Source organism: Pygocentrus nattereri, chromosome 10 (genome assembly GCF_015220715.1).
Source record: "Pygocentrus nattereri isolate fPygNat1 chromosome 10, fPygNat1.pri, whole genome shotgun sequence".
Classification (NCBI taxonomy): domain Eukaryota; kingdom Metazoa; phylum Chordata; class Actinopteri; order Characiformes; family Serrasalmidae; genus Pygocentrus; species Pygocentrus nattereri.
The window spans coordinates 28,782,198-28,798,809 of NC_051220.1; the positions used below are offsets into that span (position 1 = coordinate 28,782,198).

General features: G+C 36.3%; 1 protein-coding gene across 1 annotated transcript in view; it reads left to right on the forward strand.

Moving 5' to 3' along the window:
* The window catches only part of LOC108428617 (utrophin-like), a 28,448-nt gene extending 22,036 nt beyond the window's left edge, over positions 1-6,412 (forward strand). The window contains exons 14-17 of the mRNA XM_017699721.2: positions 2,984-3,150; positions 3,277-3,388; positions 4,793-4,926; positions 6,370-6,412. Coding sequence (XP_017555210.2) covers positions 2,984-3,150; positions 3,277-3,388; positions 4,793-4,926; positions 6,370-6,412 — 456 coding nt within the window. The remainder of the gene's footprint in view (positions 1-2,983; positions 3,151-3,276; positions 3,389-4,792; positions 4,927-6,369) is intronic.
* Positions 6,413-16,612: the final 10,200 nt, after the last annotated feature.

Consider the following 16,612-nt stretch of genomic DNA (forward strand, 5'->3'; position numbering starts at 1 on the left):
GCTAGCCAATGCTAAGTGTTAGCTGACATAATTGATGTTAGCTGACATTCTGCAAGCACCTGGATCTGTCCAGTGACGTTGCATTAATGCCAGTTCGAAAAAGCGCTTGGCCTCTCTGGATGGTAGAATGGCCCTCCCCAGAGACATTATAAAAGAAGGAGACTGCTGGTAAAGCTGCAAGCGGGAAAAGTTCCCCTCAGTTAATGGGATGTTTGTAAGATTTTACTGGTGATTTCAAATATGTTCTTGAAATGATAATTTGGCCCGAAGAGAGATCTATTATAATAATTTAAGAGATTAAGAGATAGGTGTCTGGCCTTGTATGACTAGAAATAACTGCACGGCAGCATTGTCAAGATGGCTGCAGAGTGGACAGACTTTGCTATAATTACTTTGCCCTCTTTTCCAACCATCACTTGGTGCAATGCTAGTCAATGCTAGTTGTTTGCTGACATAACAGAATTGGCCATTTGAAAACATGCTATAGCCTTTACCCTCCAAGCAGTCATAGTATTTAGAAGGGGTAGCCTAGCTGCGTGGTGGAACTGGACACAAGTAAATTGGGGAAAATGGCAAAAATATTTAATTTGGTCATTTATTTATTGTGTGATTTACAAAACTGGATGCAAACTGGAATTTCATCTTGTTGTATAAGGAAGTGAACATTTATAAAAGCGTTTTTATTGTGTTTGTTATTTTTATTTTTCCAGTTGTGTACCATTTTATGATATCAGGAGAGCTGCAGTCATGCTCAACATTTTACCTCATTTTATGTCTGTCTGGAGAGGTGTCAATTGTTTTTACCCCTCTCCTTTCACCCCTCATTGCTTGCTAGCAGCTCAACATAGAGTCACATTTCACACACACATAAAATGCCCTAATTAATTATGGAAAATATATTTGAATTATATTAATTAAAAATATTGAGTCAATTAGAGGGCCTACAGTTAGAGGCTATGTTAAAATTAAGCAAAACTTTTCTGTTCTATCCATTGTTTCTTCTCATTGGTTTAAAACCTGAACTGCACATTTCTTTCTAATGGTTATTACAAAAAAGTAGTAAAGTACAATACTAGAATATTAGAAATAAACACAAATAAAAGTAAAAGTATTGTGATTTAATTGTATTAAAATTAACTGTTACAGAAAGAAATGTGCTTAAATACTGAAAAAAGAACAGTGGTTACATTCCACCTCATTTGCATGTTGCAGCATTTTGTGATATCAGTATTACAAAACCAATATTGCAATAATGATTAACAAACAATATATTGTGCAGCCATAGTTCAGACTGCACTGCATAGTCACCCACCCATAAAATCTTTTTTTTTTTTTTTTTTTTTAAAGATGCTTATAGACATAGCCATTCTTGAATGAATGCTTGGCTTGTTTGTTTAGCCAAAGGGGTTCATCAGTATCATCTGTATTTTGTATTATTTTGTATAAATCTGAGGGAAATTATAACTTGATTGATTATAATTATAACTTTCAGGGTTGCCATAGGGCTCCTCCACCACACTCATAATGAACTGAAATGAGTGCAGACTCCAATGTAGCTGTGGAAGCTGAGTCACATATAACATTTGCATTTTTTGATGAAAAACATGGTAAAACATTTCTTGCATACTTTTGTTGTCAAAAGTTCTGAAAGGACTGAAGTGAATCCATTTGATTTATGGGCATCTGTGCCTGTAATGCATTATGATGGAGTGCTTATGACATCAAACGTATCTACAGATATAATGGATTTCTAAATCCAGTACATTCTTTCTGCTGCCACTGAACTACCATCTCTCTTTACTGTCCCCTGTCTGCCTCACTGAAGCCATTTTATTTAATGTTCCATGTAATGAAAGAGGTGCTGTTGATAGCACTGCTCTTTACTGGCCTGATCTAATTGATCCATAAATGTAGTAACAGGTCCAATGCCACAAGGAAAACTAGAATAACCCGTACAGCTCCCTGGCCCCATCACCCACAACACATCATGCCTTTTTTGATGAAGTTGTGGACAAATATCATAGACTTTCATAATAGATGAATATGTCTCTGAAATTATAAATAATCTACAGGAAAGTCATTTTTATGTTGTTTTTTCTGCTATATGCATGGTTAGGAGAAGTTATATATATATACATGACATGTAAAGAAATATTATATACATTTACATGATAAGTGAGTAAAAAAAACTTAGGTGTTTTTTACATGCAACACTCGTGCTTTGAGGGAGGAATTAATAAATCATATTCTGTGCATAAACACACAAAGGTTTATGCACAAAACTGTTCTTCGTTTGACAATTGAAACCTCTGCTCTGGTGCCTATGAAGCCTGCAAAAGTCATTCAGAGAACATACTAGTTTATTCTGGGCCTGTAAAAGAACATTGCTACAATAATTGCAAAATGGGATTATTAAAGGGAACTTCTAGATTTTTCAAAAAGTCTATATAATTGAATCATTGAGATGTAAACAAAGTCAGTCAGGGTAGTTTGATGTTAAATAGTTCAGTGTAGTTAAACCCACCAACTCAGATTTCTTTACAATGGTGGTGATGGGAGCCAAGGGACACAATGTCTGTAACACAAGTATAGCTATTTTATTTGCTATCCAAAATGACCAGTGAACCTAGACATGTCTTCTGAGTTTTTATGTGATACTGCTAATTGTAAAATAGTAGTGAATCAGAAAAAATATGTCCTTGGATAAAATACTTAGATACTATTTTGCTTCATAACACTCTGCATGTACCTCTCTAAAATAATTGTATTTTTCAAGATATTTTAGGTCAAAACCTTATCACAAAAGTTGCCACATCAAAACACTGAATAACTTTGCTTACATCTTAATGACTTGATTTTACAGAAATTTGAAAAATTGGTGCAGTTCCTTTTTAAAGTTCCAAAACATTTAATCCTCCTTTAATTCCTTGTCTCCCCCATTGTCATAATGAATCAGTGATCTGTCTGTGCTGCTGCGCTCCAGGTGGGCTGTAAGGAGACAATTGAGCTGGATCAGTTTGTAGAGTGGATGCATCTGGAGCCCCAATCGATGGTGTGGTTACCAGTGTTGCACAGAGTGGCTGCAGCTGAGACAGCCAAGCATCAGGCCAAATGCAACATCTGTAAAGAGTGCCCCATGGTGGGCTTTAGGTAAAATGTGGAGGTTAGATTTAATCCTATAGAACACGATTCTCTTTTACATGTATGTTATATTGCTATGTCAGCTCCACTGCATATAGATAAGAGCCTGAATAAAATGATATGTTTACATTTCAGGTATCGCAGTCTGAAGCATTTTAACTATGATGTGTGCCAGAGGTGTTTTTTCTCTGGAAGAACTACTAAGGGTCACAAACTGAACTATCCCATGGTGGAATACTGCACCCCTGTGAGTATCCTGTGTTCTCAGTCTCAGTGCTGCTCTCTTTTTTAACCACATGCAGCTTCTCAGTTTTGTTTTTGTACTTATAAATGTGTTGTATTTTGTCTAGCAGCATTTCTTGTTCCTATATCATTCAATATGTACTGAAGGGTGTTTTGGATTAATTAGGATCAATTCACCACTGGGTTTTTGTATCTATAATAACAAATACGTTGTTACATCAAACTTCAATGTCAAACATCATTTCCTGTTAACACATCATTCACTATTCGTTCTCAATGGGTCATTCTGACCAAACAGCCTCAAAATGTTAAATTAATAATTTTCTAAATATTAATTTCATATTCATTCTGATTAGTACACTGTGTCCTTTTTTAAAAATCCATTTACATATATTTATGTCTGTGTGTGTGTGTGTGTGTGTGTGTGTTAACTTATTTTCACTTAGAAAATCAACAAAACGTAATTTGACCAGGGGTGTTCAAATTTTTGCATACGACATCTTGTGATTTAATTAGTTCCTGATTTCTCACATGGATTTGTTCAATTCCATCACCAGCATGCTTGCTTTTGCATAATAAAGCACTGTTTAGCTCAACCAGGGGTTGGATAATAACTACAAATAATACTGGGATGCTTGGGGGAAAGGCTTGGAAATGGATAAATAAGCACATTGTGATGCATTAAATTGATTTTTATTGCAATAGTTATTATAATAATGAATATCTTTGCAAATAAACACTTAAAAAAACTTTTTTAAACAGCTTTTTAGATAAAAATTTTTTCACGTATTTTAAATCTTTTGCACAATACCGTATGTCTTGTTAATTATCTCTAAAGTAGTCTGGCAACAGTTTACAGATTATGAGAAGATGAGCGAAAAAGCCCATTATTTACACATTTATCTTCAAATCTTACTGCATTGCGGTAATGAGAATTTTAACATTTAAACTGGAAAATCGTTCAGGTTTATATTTAATTATTCATCGTCCTATTACAGTACCACACTCAAATTCAGTGAGTTCTTTAGAACAACCCATTCTTTCATATATGTTTGAAAAGGCAGACTGCATGGGTAGACCTTTGGCAATGGGACTAAATGAAACACCTGAATTCGATAATTAAGAGGTGTGTCCCAATATTTTTGTCCATATTATGTATGTTTCATCTTTGATTTACTGTTCTAAATGACTAGAATCATCACTTTAGACCAAAACAAGAGTGGGGTTAAAAGTGTAGATAATACAATTTCAAATCATCACTGATTTCTGTAAAGATGCAGATACAACATGTGAACAGCAGTAGATGAGTTTTGAGCAGCAGTAAACAGAGGCAGTCCAGACATATTCTGCAGCATGTGTTTACCACCCGAACAGAACGAAGCATCACTCTGACAACATTCTGTTTCAGACGACCTCTGGGGAAGATGTGCGTGACTTCACCAAGGTGCTGAAGAATAAGTTTCGGTCAAAAAAGTATTTCACCAAACACCCACGCCTTGGATACCTGCCAGTCCAGGCCATTCTAGAAAGTGATCTAGATGTGTGAGTATTAAGGCTAATTCATTTTATAGAGGACTCCGCTTCACATTAAATACATGACATGCATTTCAGATTCTTAAAAAGGAGTTTTCTCAGAGTACTTTAGAAAAGTAAATGGCTGTGTAAAGGCAGAGAGCGCCTTCATTTATTTACCTTCCATTCTAAGCAGCCATTAAGTACAAGTTATTCATTTTTCAGCAGAAAACATATTTTACAGAAAATGACGCAGAAGCCTCAACAACTACGTATCATATTGCAATTTTCAGTCTTTAGAAATCTGCAGGGATATTTTTCAAAACCCCCAAAGCTCAGTTTTAGAAGTTGGTTGCATTTTTTACATCCTCAAACACATTCAATGGTGATGAGGTCTGGACTCTGTGAGGTCAGTCCATTCTTCTTTAATTGATTAGCATATTTTCTTCTTTTTTGTCTTTTGACTTTCTCCTAGCATTGTCTTGATTTAATAATGGTTATTTTCACTGGAAATGAAACAAACAAGGAGTTGTCTCTGACTTTTGCACAGTAGTGTAGATAAAATAATGAATGCTTAAATGGTTCTTTGGAGTGTACCACAAGAATACAGATGCTCCATTGCATTGATAATAATAACAGATATTATTATTATTATTATTATTATTATATATGGAGGAGAACCTGTTGTATACAGTTATTTAAAGACCCTTAAAAAGTTGTTCTATGTAGCACCAAAATTTCTCCTGTTGTACATGTCACAAATCCATATATATATATATATATATATATATATATAACAGCTTCTTTAATTGATTCGCAAATTTTCTTCTTTTTTGTCTTTTGACTTTCTCCTAGCATTGTCTTGGGTTAATAATGGTTATTTTCATTGTTGTGTATATATATATACGACTATGCAACCAGGTGTAATCAGCTGTAAGGTTGTTCTCTACACTATTGGTTACTTGTAAGTTGGTGAGACGATTAATCAAATTTTTTTTAGAGGTGATGTCTTACACTGGCAGATACAAGCACACATCAATTCACGTCAGCCTGATTCCTATGTTTTCATGTCAACGAAGACGCAGTGCCCCACTCTCATGGCTTTGCATTTAATTACAAAAGCAATCTCTGGTCTGTGTTTAGTGACATCAGTAGGGAAATGAAAGGACAGGGCATTCATCACTTGCTCAGCTGTCTTTAATCTTGAAATACACCAGCTGCTCTCTCTGGCTCTCCACACTGGCCCAATTCTGCTCTCATCATTCTGCCCTTCTCACCATTCTGTTTTTCAACCTTCACTTGTTTTTTTTAAACATTTTTCACAGCAGGAGTTCTTGTTAGAAATGTATGCCGAGCGGAACGGCTCAATAAATGTTTGTTGCCTGAGCTGATTAGCCTTCTCTAGCTTTTTCTCCTGCTAATAACCTGAATCTTACCTTACAATGTTTTCCTGCACTGCTGACTTTCCTGCAGCCCAGTCACACTGCTGAGCATGTGTCCAGAGCACTATGAGTGAGTATCCACACCCACAGCTATTCCTCACTCTCTACTCCTCCACTCATCCTACCATTTATTGCTGAATAAACAACCTGTATGAATAATCCAATATTGGAAAAGGTCGAAGAGCCACATTTAATAAATGCTCTTATAAGAGTCTCTTATGATCTTGTAATGGATTATTAGATTTCTAGCAGACTGTACAGTAGAAAAGGCTGTATTTTAATTTAAATAGTCGAGGCAATCTGCAATCTGCATGTGCCTATAATAAGTTTGGAGTCCACGCTGCTCTGCCTTGTAACAAGCAAAGCATTAAAACACTCAGTGTTTCTCAAGGAAATTCTAAATTTACTCTTAACAGGGTTTCTCAAGATTTTGGGTTTTTCCCTGATAACTGCATCTACTTTCTAAAACTCTGTAAGCTCAGATATGACAGCCACTGAAAAATGCGGACAATGCTGCTGCTGTTTCCACATGCAGTTTTACACTTCTATTTATTCACTAACTTTCAAAAGTTTGGAATCTTTCGATCATATTAACAATTGTTACTCGATAATTTTATTTTATACAGGGTGGATTCAAATGCTACAAATCTAGACACCCAAACACTGACTGAATGTATTACATAAAATATTACTAATTAATAGTCTGATCCAAGGGAATTGTAACAATTAAGGCTGGACAGGGAACTGCACCGTAGGGTTTACTGATCAGCCAAGAAGTAGAAACTGAAGACCAAGTAAGAGGGAAAGAACATTTACAGGAGACCGAGGTCCAGAAAACTAAGGCTTGCTTAAGTGAACCTAAGCTAATACAAATGTTAACAAGATACATAACAAGAAGAGGACAGGCAATTATAGGGAACTTCATAGGAAGCTAATACTATAGGCTAGGCTAGTGGCTAGACAAGGCAAAATATAAAGCCTGAGAACATGAACACAAAGGAAAATTAAGAAGGAAAATGGTGAAGAGCCGGCACATAGCTTAGCTGATAAAGTGCCTAGGCGAGGCATCAACAAAGAACTAAGGCTAGGCAAGACAACAGCTAAGGACAAAACAAGATATACAAATAAAGAAGGAGAGCAGCTAGGCAAACATCCACATGGAGAAAATGTAAGGCTTTGCCACAGACGGTCCACTAATAAGCAGGGAAACAAAAGTTAGGAGTGGTCTCGAGGGTGGAGCAGAGAACAGACAGTTCTGATCATTGTTGATCATCAGGAGAGAGAAATGTGGCTACAACACATTGGGATTACTTTTCATTACATTTGAAACTGTGCATGTAAAAGCTGCAGTTTGAGGTGGCACAAAACTATATGTCCGTGTGACGAAAGCCTGCCCAGTGCATTTACCTTAGTTTTTTTTATTGTAAAGGTACCATTATTTGCATGTACTAATAAAGCCTACGTATTAGAGCATGTTTTCATACAAATGGCCATTATTGTTCAACTGGCCTAGTTTCACCCAGGTGAAGAATGAATCTGACGATGCTTTGTCCATACCAAACTCTAGCATGTCAACAGGAAAGAAAGACTCATTCTTGTCAATTCTGTTCATGCCAGAAGGCATGCCAGTCTGTCTTTCGCTGTGACACTTAGACTGCCTGTCACAAATCTCTAACCTCTCAGCATATATAATCGAGTTTTGATTGTTAAAGAGGAGACATTATTCTTATTCTATTCTATTCTATTCTATTCTATTGTTTTTCTAATACACTGTGTAGACACTGAATGATTATTTAAAGGGTCCATATCCTACATTTTTCTTGTATTTTATTGTGTTTTTTGGGGTCCACTTATGATGTTTATGTTATGTAAATTCCTTTATGATCATTTTCTTAGAATTACATATGTTAATTGTGATTCTATGTCTTTAAGACTGATACACTGTTGTATGCAAAGGTTGTGCACCCCTGGTAAAATTACATGCTTTGTTGATTTTCTAAATGAAAATAAGTTAACACATTCTCTTTTGAGAACACATGTCTGCACACATTAATGCACAATTACTGCTTATTTACTGAATTTAGCATATTGGAAAAAAGTTAAAACATAATATGGCCTGTAGAAATTTATATTTTATGTTTTAGTGTTTGTCAATATGTTAAACAAAGCAGAAAATATAAAGTATACACTACAATTTACAGAAAAACACCATATTTAAGTGTTTCCTATAGAGAATGAGTTAACTTATTTTCACTTATGAAATCAACAAAACGTCATTTGAACAGGCTTTTTGCATAAGACTGAATGTAAATGACCTCGGTTCTGATTGGCTACCCTGTATTGGATCTTCATTCAAAACACACTGCAGGCTGAAACCCTGATTTTTACCAGTGGAGCTAAACTGGTAAACTATAAGAGCTAAACTATATTTTCTGTAGCTTCTCTACATGGACTGTATGACATGAGGAGTAAATTTACTACATTAAACTATTTTATAAAAAAAAAAAAGGTTTGGTTTTCCATGATATGGGCTCTTTAAATGCTACTTTGTAAATAATTGTTGTGTTTTTAATACATTTTAGCAGCTAGTTCCAAACAAACAAAATTGAACAAAAAGAAGTATTCCTGTTGGTAGGTTGTAACCTAATACAGCCACTTTAAAGGCTTGTTTGTGTGCAGGCTTTTATCTAGAGTTTTAATTGAATCCCGTAGCTCAGAGTTGGCAAGATTCTGTTGTTATCTCTGTTGGCAACATCAGCTTTACTTTGTTTTACTTTCATTTAAACTTGAACAAAAATAGTTGGCACTGAATGTGAACCTGAAAATGTCATTTTGTTTCAGTTGTTATGATGTATTTCAAAAATAGACAAAAGTCTTAAAATAACTGAACTTATGCCTACAGGAAAGAACAACATACACACAGTCAAGCGCATCTGAAATCCCCTCACGGGTCAGTATGCTCACAGCAGAGCGGTTCCCAAACACTGGATGCAGTGGACAAACAGGGAGAGGCTCTGCCCATCAACGTGACCTCTCAGGAGGAAGAAACGAGCAGGTAGCCAGTCACTGCCTCCTAACAACTCCCATAACTACAGCCATTTCCCACTTTTCATTTGCTTGCAAGAATGACCACACGTCTGTGTTTGGGCAGAAGGCTGTAATGCTTAAACAAACAAGAAAAGATGTGGACATCTGCTGACTGCAAAGTCATCCAAATAAAGTAGAAATGGACTTAGTTGGAATTAGGGATTTACTGGTTTTACCTGGTGTATTTTATATCCATGTAAACTGTTGAAATACACATGCATTGGTTCTCCTTGAACAAGGTCACTTTAATAGGTCTACAACTAAAGACCATTCATTTTATTATCACTGTTTTTCCCTTTAAGACTTTGTGATATTGTCCTTGTTAAAGCTGGTTTACTTTATGCCTTGTATCTGAAGGACACATTGCAAATGTGCTTGTATCTGAATGACAACTCAGTGAATTCAGTCTACTGGTAAAATACTGCTTAAAAGTTTATGAACCCTTTATCATTTTGTGAATTAGTACATAAATGTGGCCTAAAATATGATCAGATCTTCATTTAACTCATAAGAGAACACAATAAAACAATTAACGCAAACATGTATATCATTTTTCATTATTTTATTGATATAAATCATTTAACATTTAATGTCTTTGTTGGAAAAGTATGTGAACCTCTGTTTTCAGTAACTGGTGTGATGCCCTTGAGCAGAAACCAAGCAGTTCCTGTAACTGTTGATCAGCCCTGTGCATTGACTGAGGAATCTTGGCCTATTCCTCCTTACAGAACTGCTTTAAATTTGTTTTGTTGGAGGGCGCTTGTGTGAACATGCTTTAGGTTCTGTCTCAACATTTCTATCAGATTAAGGTCTGGACTATGTCTATGCAATGCACCATTTCTTCTGCTTTAACTATTCTTTGTCGACTCACTGGTGTTTGTTTTAGGATTTTTGTCTTTTTTCAGGACCCATCTTCTGTTGAGGTTGTTTAGTTGATGGATGTTCTGTACTGGAGAATTACTTAATGCAATCCAGAATCCATAGCTCCATTACATGATGTCAAGCTGTCTTGGTCCAGTAGCAGCAAACCATGATACTGCCACCACTATGTTTCAAAGTTGGGATGAGGTTCTTATGCTGGAATGCAGTGTTCAGTTTTGCCTAACAAAACATCTCTTATTTAAGCCAAAAAATATAAAATTTCCCCTTATCTATCCCTATAGTATTATTTCAGTAGTCTTCTGACTCATCCTGGTGGATTTTAAACAGGCAGAAATGCTATTTCTGTGTTATTTTTTGACATCTATCATTCCATACATACTATTCAAATCAGTGTTTGCCTGATTGTGGACATTAGCCAGTGAAAGAGAGGCCTGGAGATCCTTAGAGGTTCTTTGTGATCTCCTACAATATTCTCCATCTTAGTCTTGGAGTCAATTTGATTGGATGGCCACTCCAGTGAAGGGTATAATGGTATTGGATTGGTGAAGTCCAAACTCATCAAAAATAGTTTTGAATCTTTCGATCATATTAACAATTGTTACTCAATATTTTTATTTTATACAGGGTGGATTCAAATGCTACAAATCTAGACAACCAAACATTGACTGAATGTATTACATAAAATATTACTAATTAATAGTCTGATCCAAGGGAATTGAAGCAATTAAGGCTGGACAGGGAACTGCGCATTAGGGTTTACTGATCAGCAAAGAAGTAGAAACTGAAGACCAAGTAAGAGGGAAAAAACATTTACAGGAGACCGAGGTCCAGAAAACTAAGGCTTGCCTAAGCGAACCTAAGCTAATACAAATGCTAACAAGATAGATAACAAGAAGAGGACAGGCAATTATAGGGAACTTCATAGGAAACTAATACTATAGGCTAGGCTAGTGGCTAGACAAGGCAAAATATAAAGCATGAGAACATGAACACAAAGGAAAATTAAGAAGGAAAATGGTGAAGAGCCAGCACATAGCTTAGCTGAAAAAGTGCCTAGGCGAGGCATCAACAAAGAACTAAGGCTAGGCAAGACAACAGCTAAGGACAAAACATCCACATGGAGAAAATGTAAGGCTTTGCCACAAACGGTCCACTAATAAGCAGGGAAACAAAAGTTAGGAGTGGTCTCGAGGGTGGAGCAGAGAACAGACAGTTCTGATCATTGTTGATCACCAGGAGAGAGAAATGTGGCTACAACACATTGGGATTACTTTTCATTACATTTGAAACTGTGCATGTAAAAGCTGCAGTTTGAGGTGGCACAAAACTATATGTCCGTGTGACGAAAGCCTGCCCAGTGCATTTACCTTAGTTTTTTTTATTGTAAAGGTACCATTATTTGCATGTACTAATAAAGCCTACGTATTAGAGCATGTTTTCATACAAATGGCCATTATTGTTCAACTGGCCTAGTTTCACCCAGGTGAAGAATGAATCTGACGATGCTTTGTCCATACCAAACTCTAGCATGTCAACAGGAAAGAAAGACTCATTCTTGTCAATTCTGTTCATGCCAGAAGGCATGCCAGTCTGTCTTTCGCTGTGACACTTAGACTGCCTGTCACAAATCTCTAACCTCTCAGCATATATAATCGAGTTTTGATTGTTAAAGAGGAGACATTATTCTATTCTATTCTATTCTATTCTATTCTATTCTATTCTATTCTATTCTATTCTATTGTTTTTCTAATGCACTGTGCAGACACCAAATTATTATTTAAAGGGTCCATATCCTACATTTTTCTTGTATTTTATTGTGTTTTTTGGGGTCCACTTATGATGTTTATGTTATGTAAATTATTTTATGATCATTTTCTTAGAATTACATATGTTAATTGTGATTCTATGTCTTTAAGACTGATATACAGTTGTATGCAAAGGTTGTGCACCCCTGGTAAAATTAACAAAATTAAATTTGTTTGTTTCTAGCCCAATGAGCATTAGCAAGTAATTTTACTAGATCATAAGAAATATCCTTTGACTGAAACTTAACATGTACTAAAAAGTGGAAAAGACCAGAATTTGATGGTGATGGTGATGTTTTTAATAGGATCAGTAAAACTGTCTGTGTTTTTTGTTTTATTGGAATTTCTTTATTTGTTGTTTGACTTAAATAATGATCTGATCACATTTTAGGTCTTGTTTATGCAGAAATTCATAAAATTATAAAGGGTTCACAAACTTTCAAGCAGCACTGTATAAGGGAAGCCAGTAATCTGTGATTTACATTACTGCAGTGGATCAACATTTAGCCACATTATGCAGTGTTAGAAATCCCATCTTGGGATTTGACAAATTATACACAAATTATATGCAAATTGTATCATTACATGTCAAGAGTAAGAAAATAATTTGGCAGGGCTGTATAAGACCTATTGTAAATAACAAACAGAGAAATTGTCTTGGATGCTATCAGATGGACAGAGACAGAGATAGAGAGAGAGAAATAAGAGAAGAACAAGTGTCAACATATCTCTCCTCAGGTATGAGCATTCCTCCAGACCTGTCAGACCGTAAACAGAAGTCATCCGCCACAGGCCAATCAAGAGAGATCATATGCTAAGAAGCAACAATCCCACGGGCTATCAGCACAGTAAGAGCCCACGTCTAGTACCATACTGTTGGCCTCTGATATGCAGACACTGATAACGCTATTTGTGTTGGGCGAGTGTCCACAGTAGTAGAGTAAAACTCCCACAGAGCTCAGTTTACTGCCACTGAAAGCCTGATTTTGCATGACAATCTCAACCTCTATTAAAAATCCACTGGCATAGACTGTCAGCTGTCAAGAATTAAAAATGAACCTCCGATATGACAAAGATTCTGCAGAGAACATATTTTTCACCTTATTGCCAGAGGCATATACATCATTCATGTCTCTGCATGTTTTTTTGTAATGTTGTTTTAGTGAATACAATGTCTCAAACCAGCATGATAATGCTGTTACAGCCTTGGCAGAACTTTCATCAGTGCTGTCATTTCATCACCCCTTCCTGGTAAGAGTTCCCCTCTTTTATGAGTCAGTCTGCCTTCATTTATCCTCTAGCTTCTCACCAGATGATAACCAGCATGTACCTAAGACTGCTGCAGGTCTCTCGTATATTCTGACAAGCACAGAGTCTTAATTACCTGTTTTGGGTTGGTAGTTATTTTGTGCATGCATTATTTGTTACACAGCATTTGGTAAACAACTCAAGTGTCTTTGTTATGAGCAAAGGCGAGGTAGCTGGTGGCCAATTTAGCAGGAATAAAAAACCATGTGCTGTCCCATTATTTCATGGAAGCAGTGCTGAGTGTAATTGTGTTTGCTGAATTCAGGAAAGTAGACTTTATAAAGTTTTTGGAGCATTTGATCCAACGAACTTGGAAGGATTTGTAAACCTATAAAATTTCCACAAGCTGTAGTATCGCTGACTTAAGAAGAGCTGGACTGTGTCTGGCCATGCAAAAGCTCACAGCAAGGATCATCCGCACATGTCCTTTTAATGCTGTAATACCGCTGACATTTTTCCCATCCTTAATCACTCCACTTAGTCATCACAAACTTTGAAGTGTTGAAAAAAAAATAAAGATGTCACTAATAAAAAATAAAATGAAATATTTGAAAATATCTCTCGCTGCCACAGACTGTCAATAGTTACCCTGGCAGGTGTTGTGATGTAAGTACCAAAACAAAGTACCATATATTTGTAACTTTTATTACTTTATATGAATGATGTTGCACTGGAGTAACTGTGTTCTGTTAAATAGATTTCACAATGTTAACAGATGTCTGTATTAGTGAAAAGGAGCAGGAACTGTGACTTATCGCTTAATCTGTTCTGAATGTGTGGTGCTGCAGCTGTGCACTGAGGTTTTTGTTGTTTCTTTCTGAAAGTTATCCAAAATGTTTCATTTCTGCTTACAGTGTAGTACACGTCTCTTCTATGATTCTGCTCGTCATGCTTGTGTAGGCCTTAGACATGCTTGAAAATAGAACACAAAGCCACAAAGCTATTTTGATTTTTTGATATTGGTCTGTGTACTGGATGTGTTTGTCACTGTTTGTAATACAGTCGAAAAATTATAGCTCCATTCTTTTGTGCTGCTTTGAGAATAAACCAGATTTAATGGGCCTTTTTTCACCATTGTGAGATTATGTCTGTGGACTCTTCAAGCTAAAAATCTGTCAGGAATGAGTCATATGCTTTTATTCCTTATTATACGATTTGTTTTTCCTTGGCCTGTTTATGCTCATACCAGCAATTAATTCATTTAATTTTCTCTCTGGTTGCTGGCAGCCTCTCAGTCATATTACTGAGGAACAACTTTCTTCATTAATTTCACATCCATTTAAAACAGTGAGTGAGTGAGATTAAAGCCTGTCTTAGTCTTCTAGTCATAAGTGGGCTCTTATGAGAAAGCAATTTAAGAAATGTAAAATCGAAACCTGACAGCATGTGACCCTTCTACATAAGTGACTAGCTCAAACTGCGCCTGTCTGCTTTTACTGTAGAATCAGTGCCAGTACCCACTGTCAGAGAGTATACGACACAGAGTAAATGGGCATAGAATACTTTTTAACTCTTATATCAATATTTTTCTAAGTAATGCTTAGAGGTTCTCCAAAGTTTTCCCCTGAATCAGCAGGGCTAAAGTGCACTTTTAAAAGTTTGCTGAGCCAAAGCCAGTATTTAAGAAGCCCTCATCACTCAGCAGATAAAGGTTGTCAGGCAGTGTCACATTAAAGATAATTACTCCTTGGCACAGTCATTTGGAGGATACATTTGTTTGGGTGATTCTGAAAGAGAAAATACCTGTTTATCAGAGTCCGTCAAAGAGAAGAAAAGACCCTAAGCCAACATTATCATAACCCTCACATCACTGCAAGAGGACAATCCATATCCACAGAAGTACATGTTGTGTGTTTTTAGACAAACAAGTTGTATCCTTCAAGTTCTTTAGAAATTCAGATGTTCTGTTTTTTTATTCAGCTTTCTGAATGAGGGAGTGGTTCCATGTCTAAGCCACCATGCTCCAGGTACTAATTTCAGAGAGATTCACTTGAGCATATGAGCTTGTCAGGCCTCACCATATATCCCCCCCATCCTCTGGGTCTGTCCAAAAGATTTATCAGCCTATTATGTTCCCTCTCCTTCTTCTTTTTGCAGGCTCCCAGGTAAGATGACTCAGAAATGTATGATTAAAATGCTAAATATCAGGACACTTTGTACATGGTGTCAGCTCAGTTTAATTTATGAAAGGTCTGAAGCTCCTTGAAAGATTTCTGCTGAAATATTCTTAAAACACAGCCTTTCTCAGACTGAAGCTGGCTGATTGTCATTCAGAGAGTATTAATATAGTAATTTAATAATTCCGCTCTAATTCTCTAGAAAGGTGTGAGCAATCCACTCGAACAAACACAATACCTTTTTGAGTCAAAATTCAAACTTCATGGTAGAGCTAAAAATCACAGTACACTGTTAACACTACACTAACACTACTGTGAGAAGCCAAACCTTCCAGTTAATTGCAGAGGTCAAGCACCAGTCCTGGAAGACCTCAGCATTGCATCAGTTCCTGAATAGCTTAATTAGATGACCCATTAAATCTAGCGTATATGATCAGACCCTGCATCAGCTACAGCTGTGGCTCACCAGGATGAAGTTCGTCTTGTGTATTACCACATCACAAGCTGCTAGTACCACCTTGTGGTAGAAAATAAACTGTTCCCTTGTCTAAGGAGACCAGGGCTGGTCTCCCAGAATGGATCGGACTAACCAAGGTTTAGGCTTAACTTGGGTCTGGGAAACCGGTTCTTGGTGTTTCCTCTACTTTAACACAGCTCATTCAGCTTAACTCCTGACTATGAAGGCTGTAACTGCAAAATATCTGTTAGTGAAATCTTCTTAAATCTAGATGAAATACAGCATTGTTCAAAAGCTATAAAAAAATTATATAAATAAAGAATGAGTAATTAAAAAAAAAAAACACACATACACCAGTTATCCTTCTCAGTCATGCAGGGGGGGTAGTACTGGGGCTAAATAAATAAATATCATAATGACAAATATTACATATATTGACAAGATCTAAGATTTCAAGTGCCTTAGACACTTTGAAAGCTGGCCAGTTTCAATATTCAGGTATTCAATTTTATTTTTGAGATGTGTTATCATTTTAGAACATGAAAACAAGATTTTGTTTCCTACACATCAGCCCACAAAACTGTGCTGTTTCAAAGCTCCAATAAATCTGTAGAACTG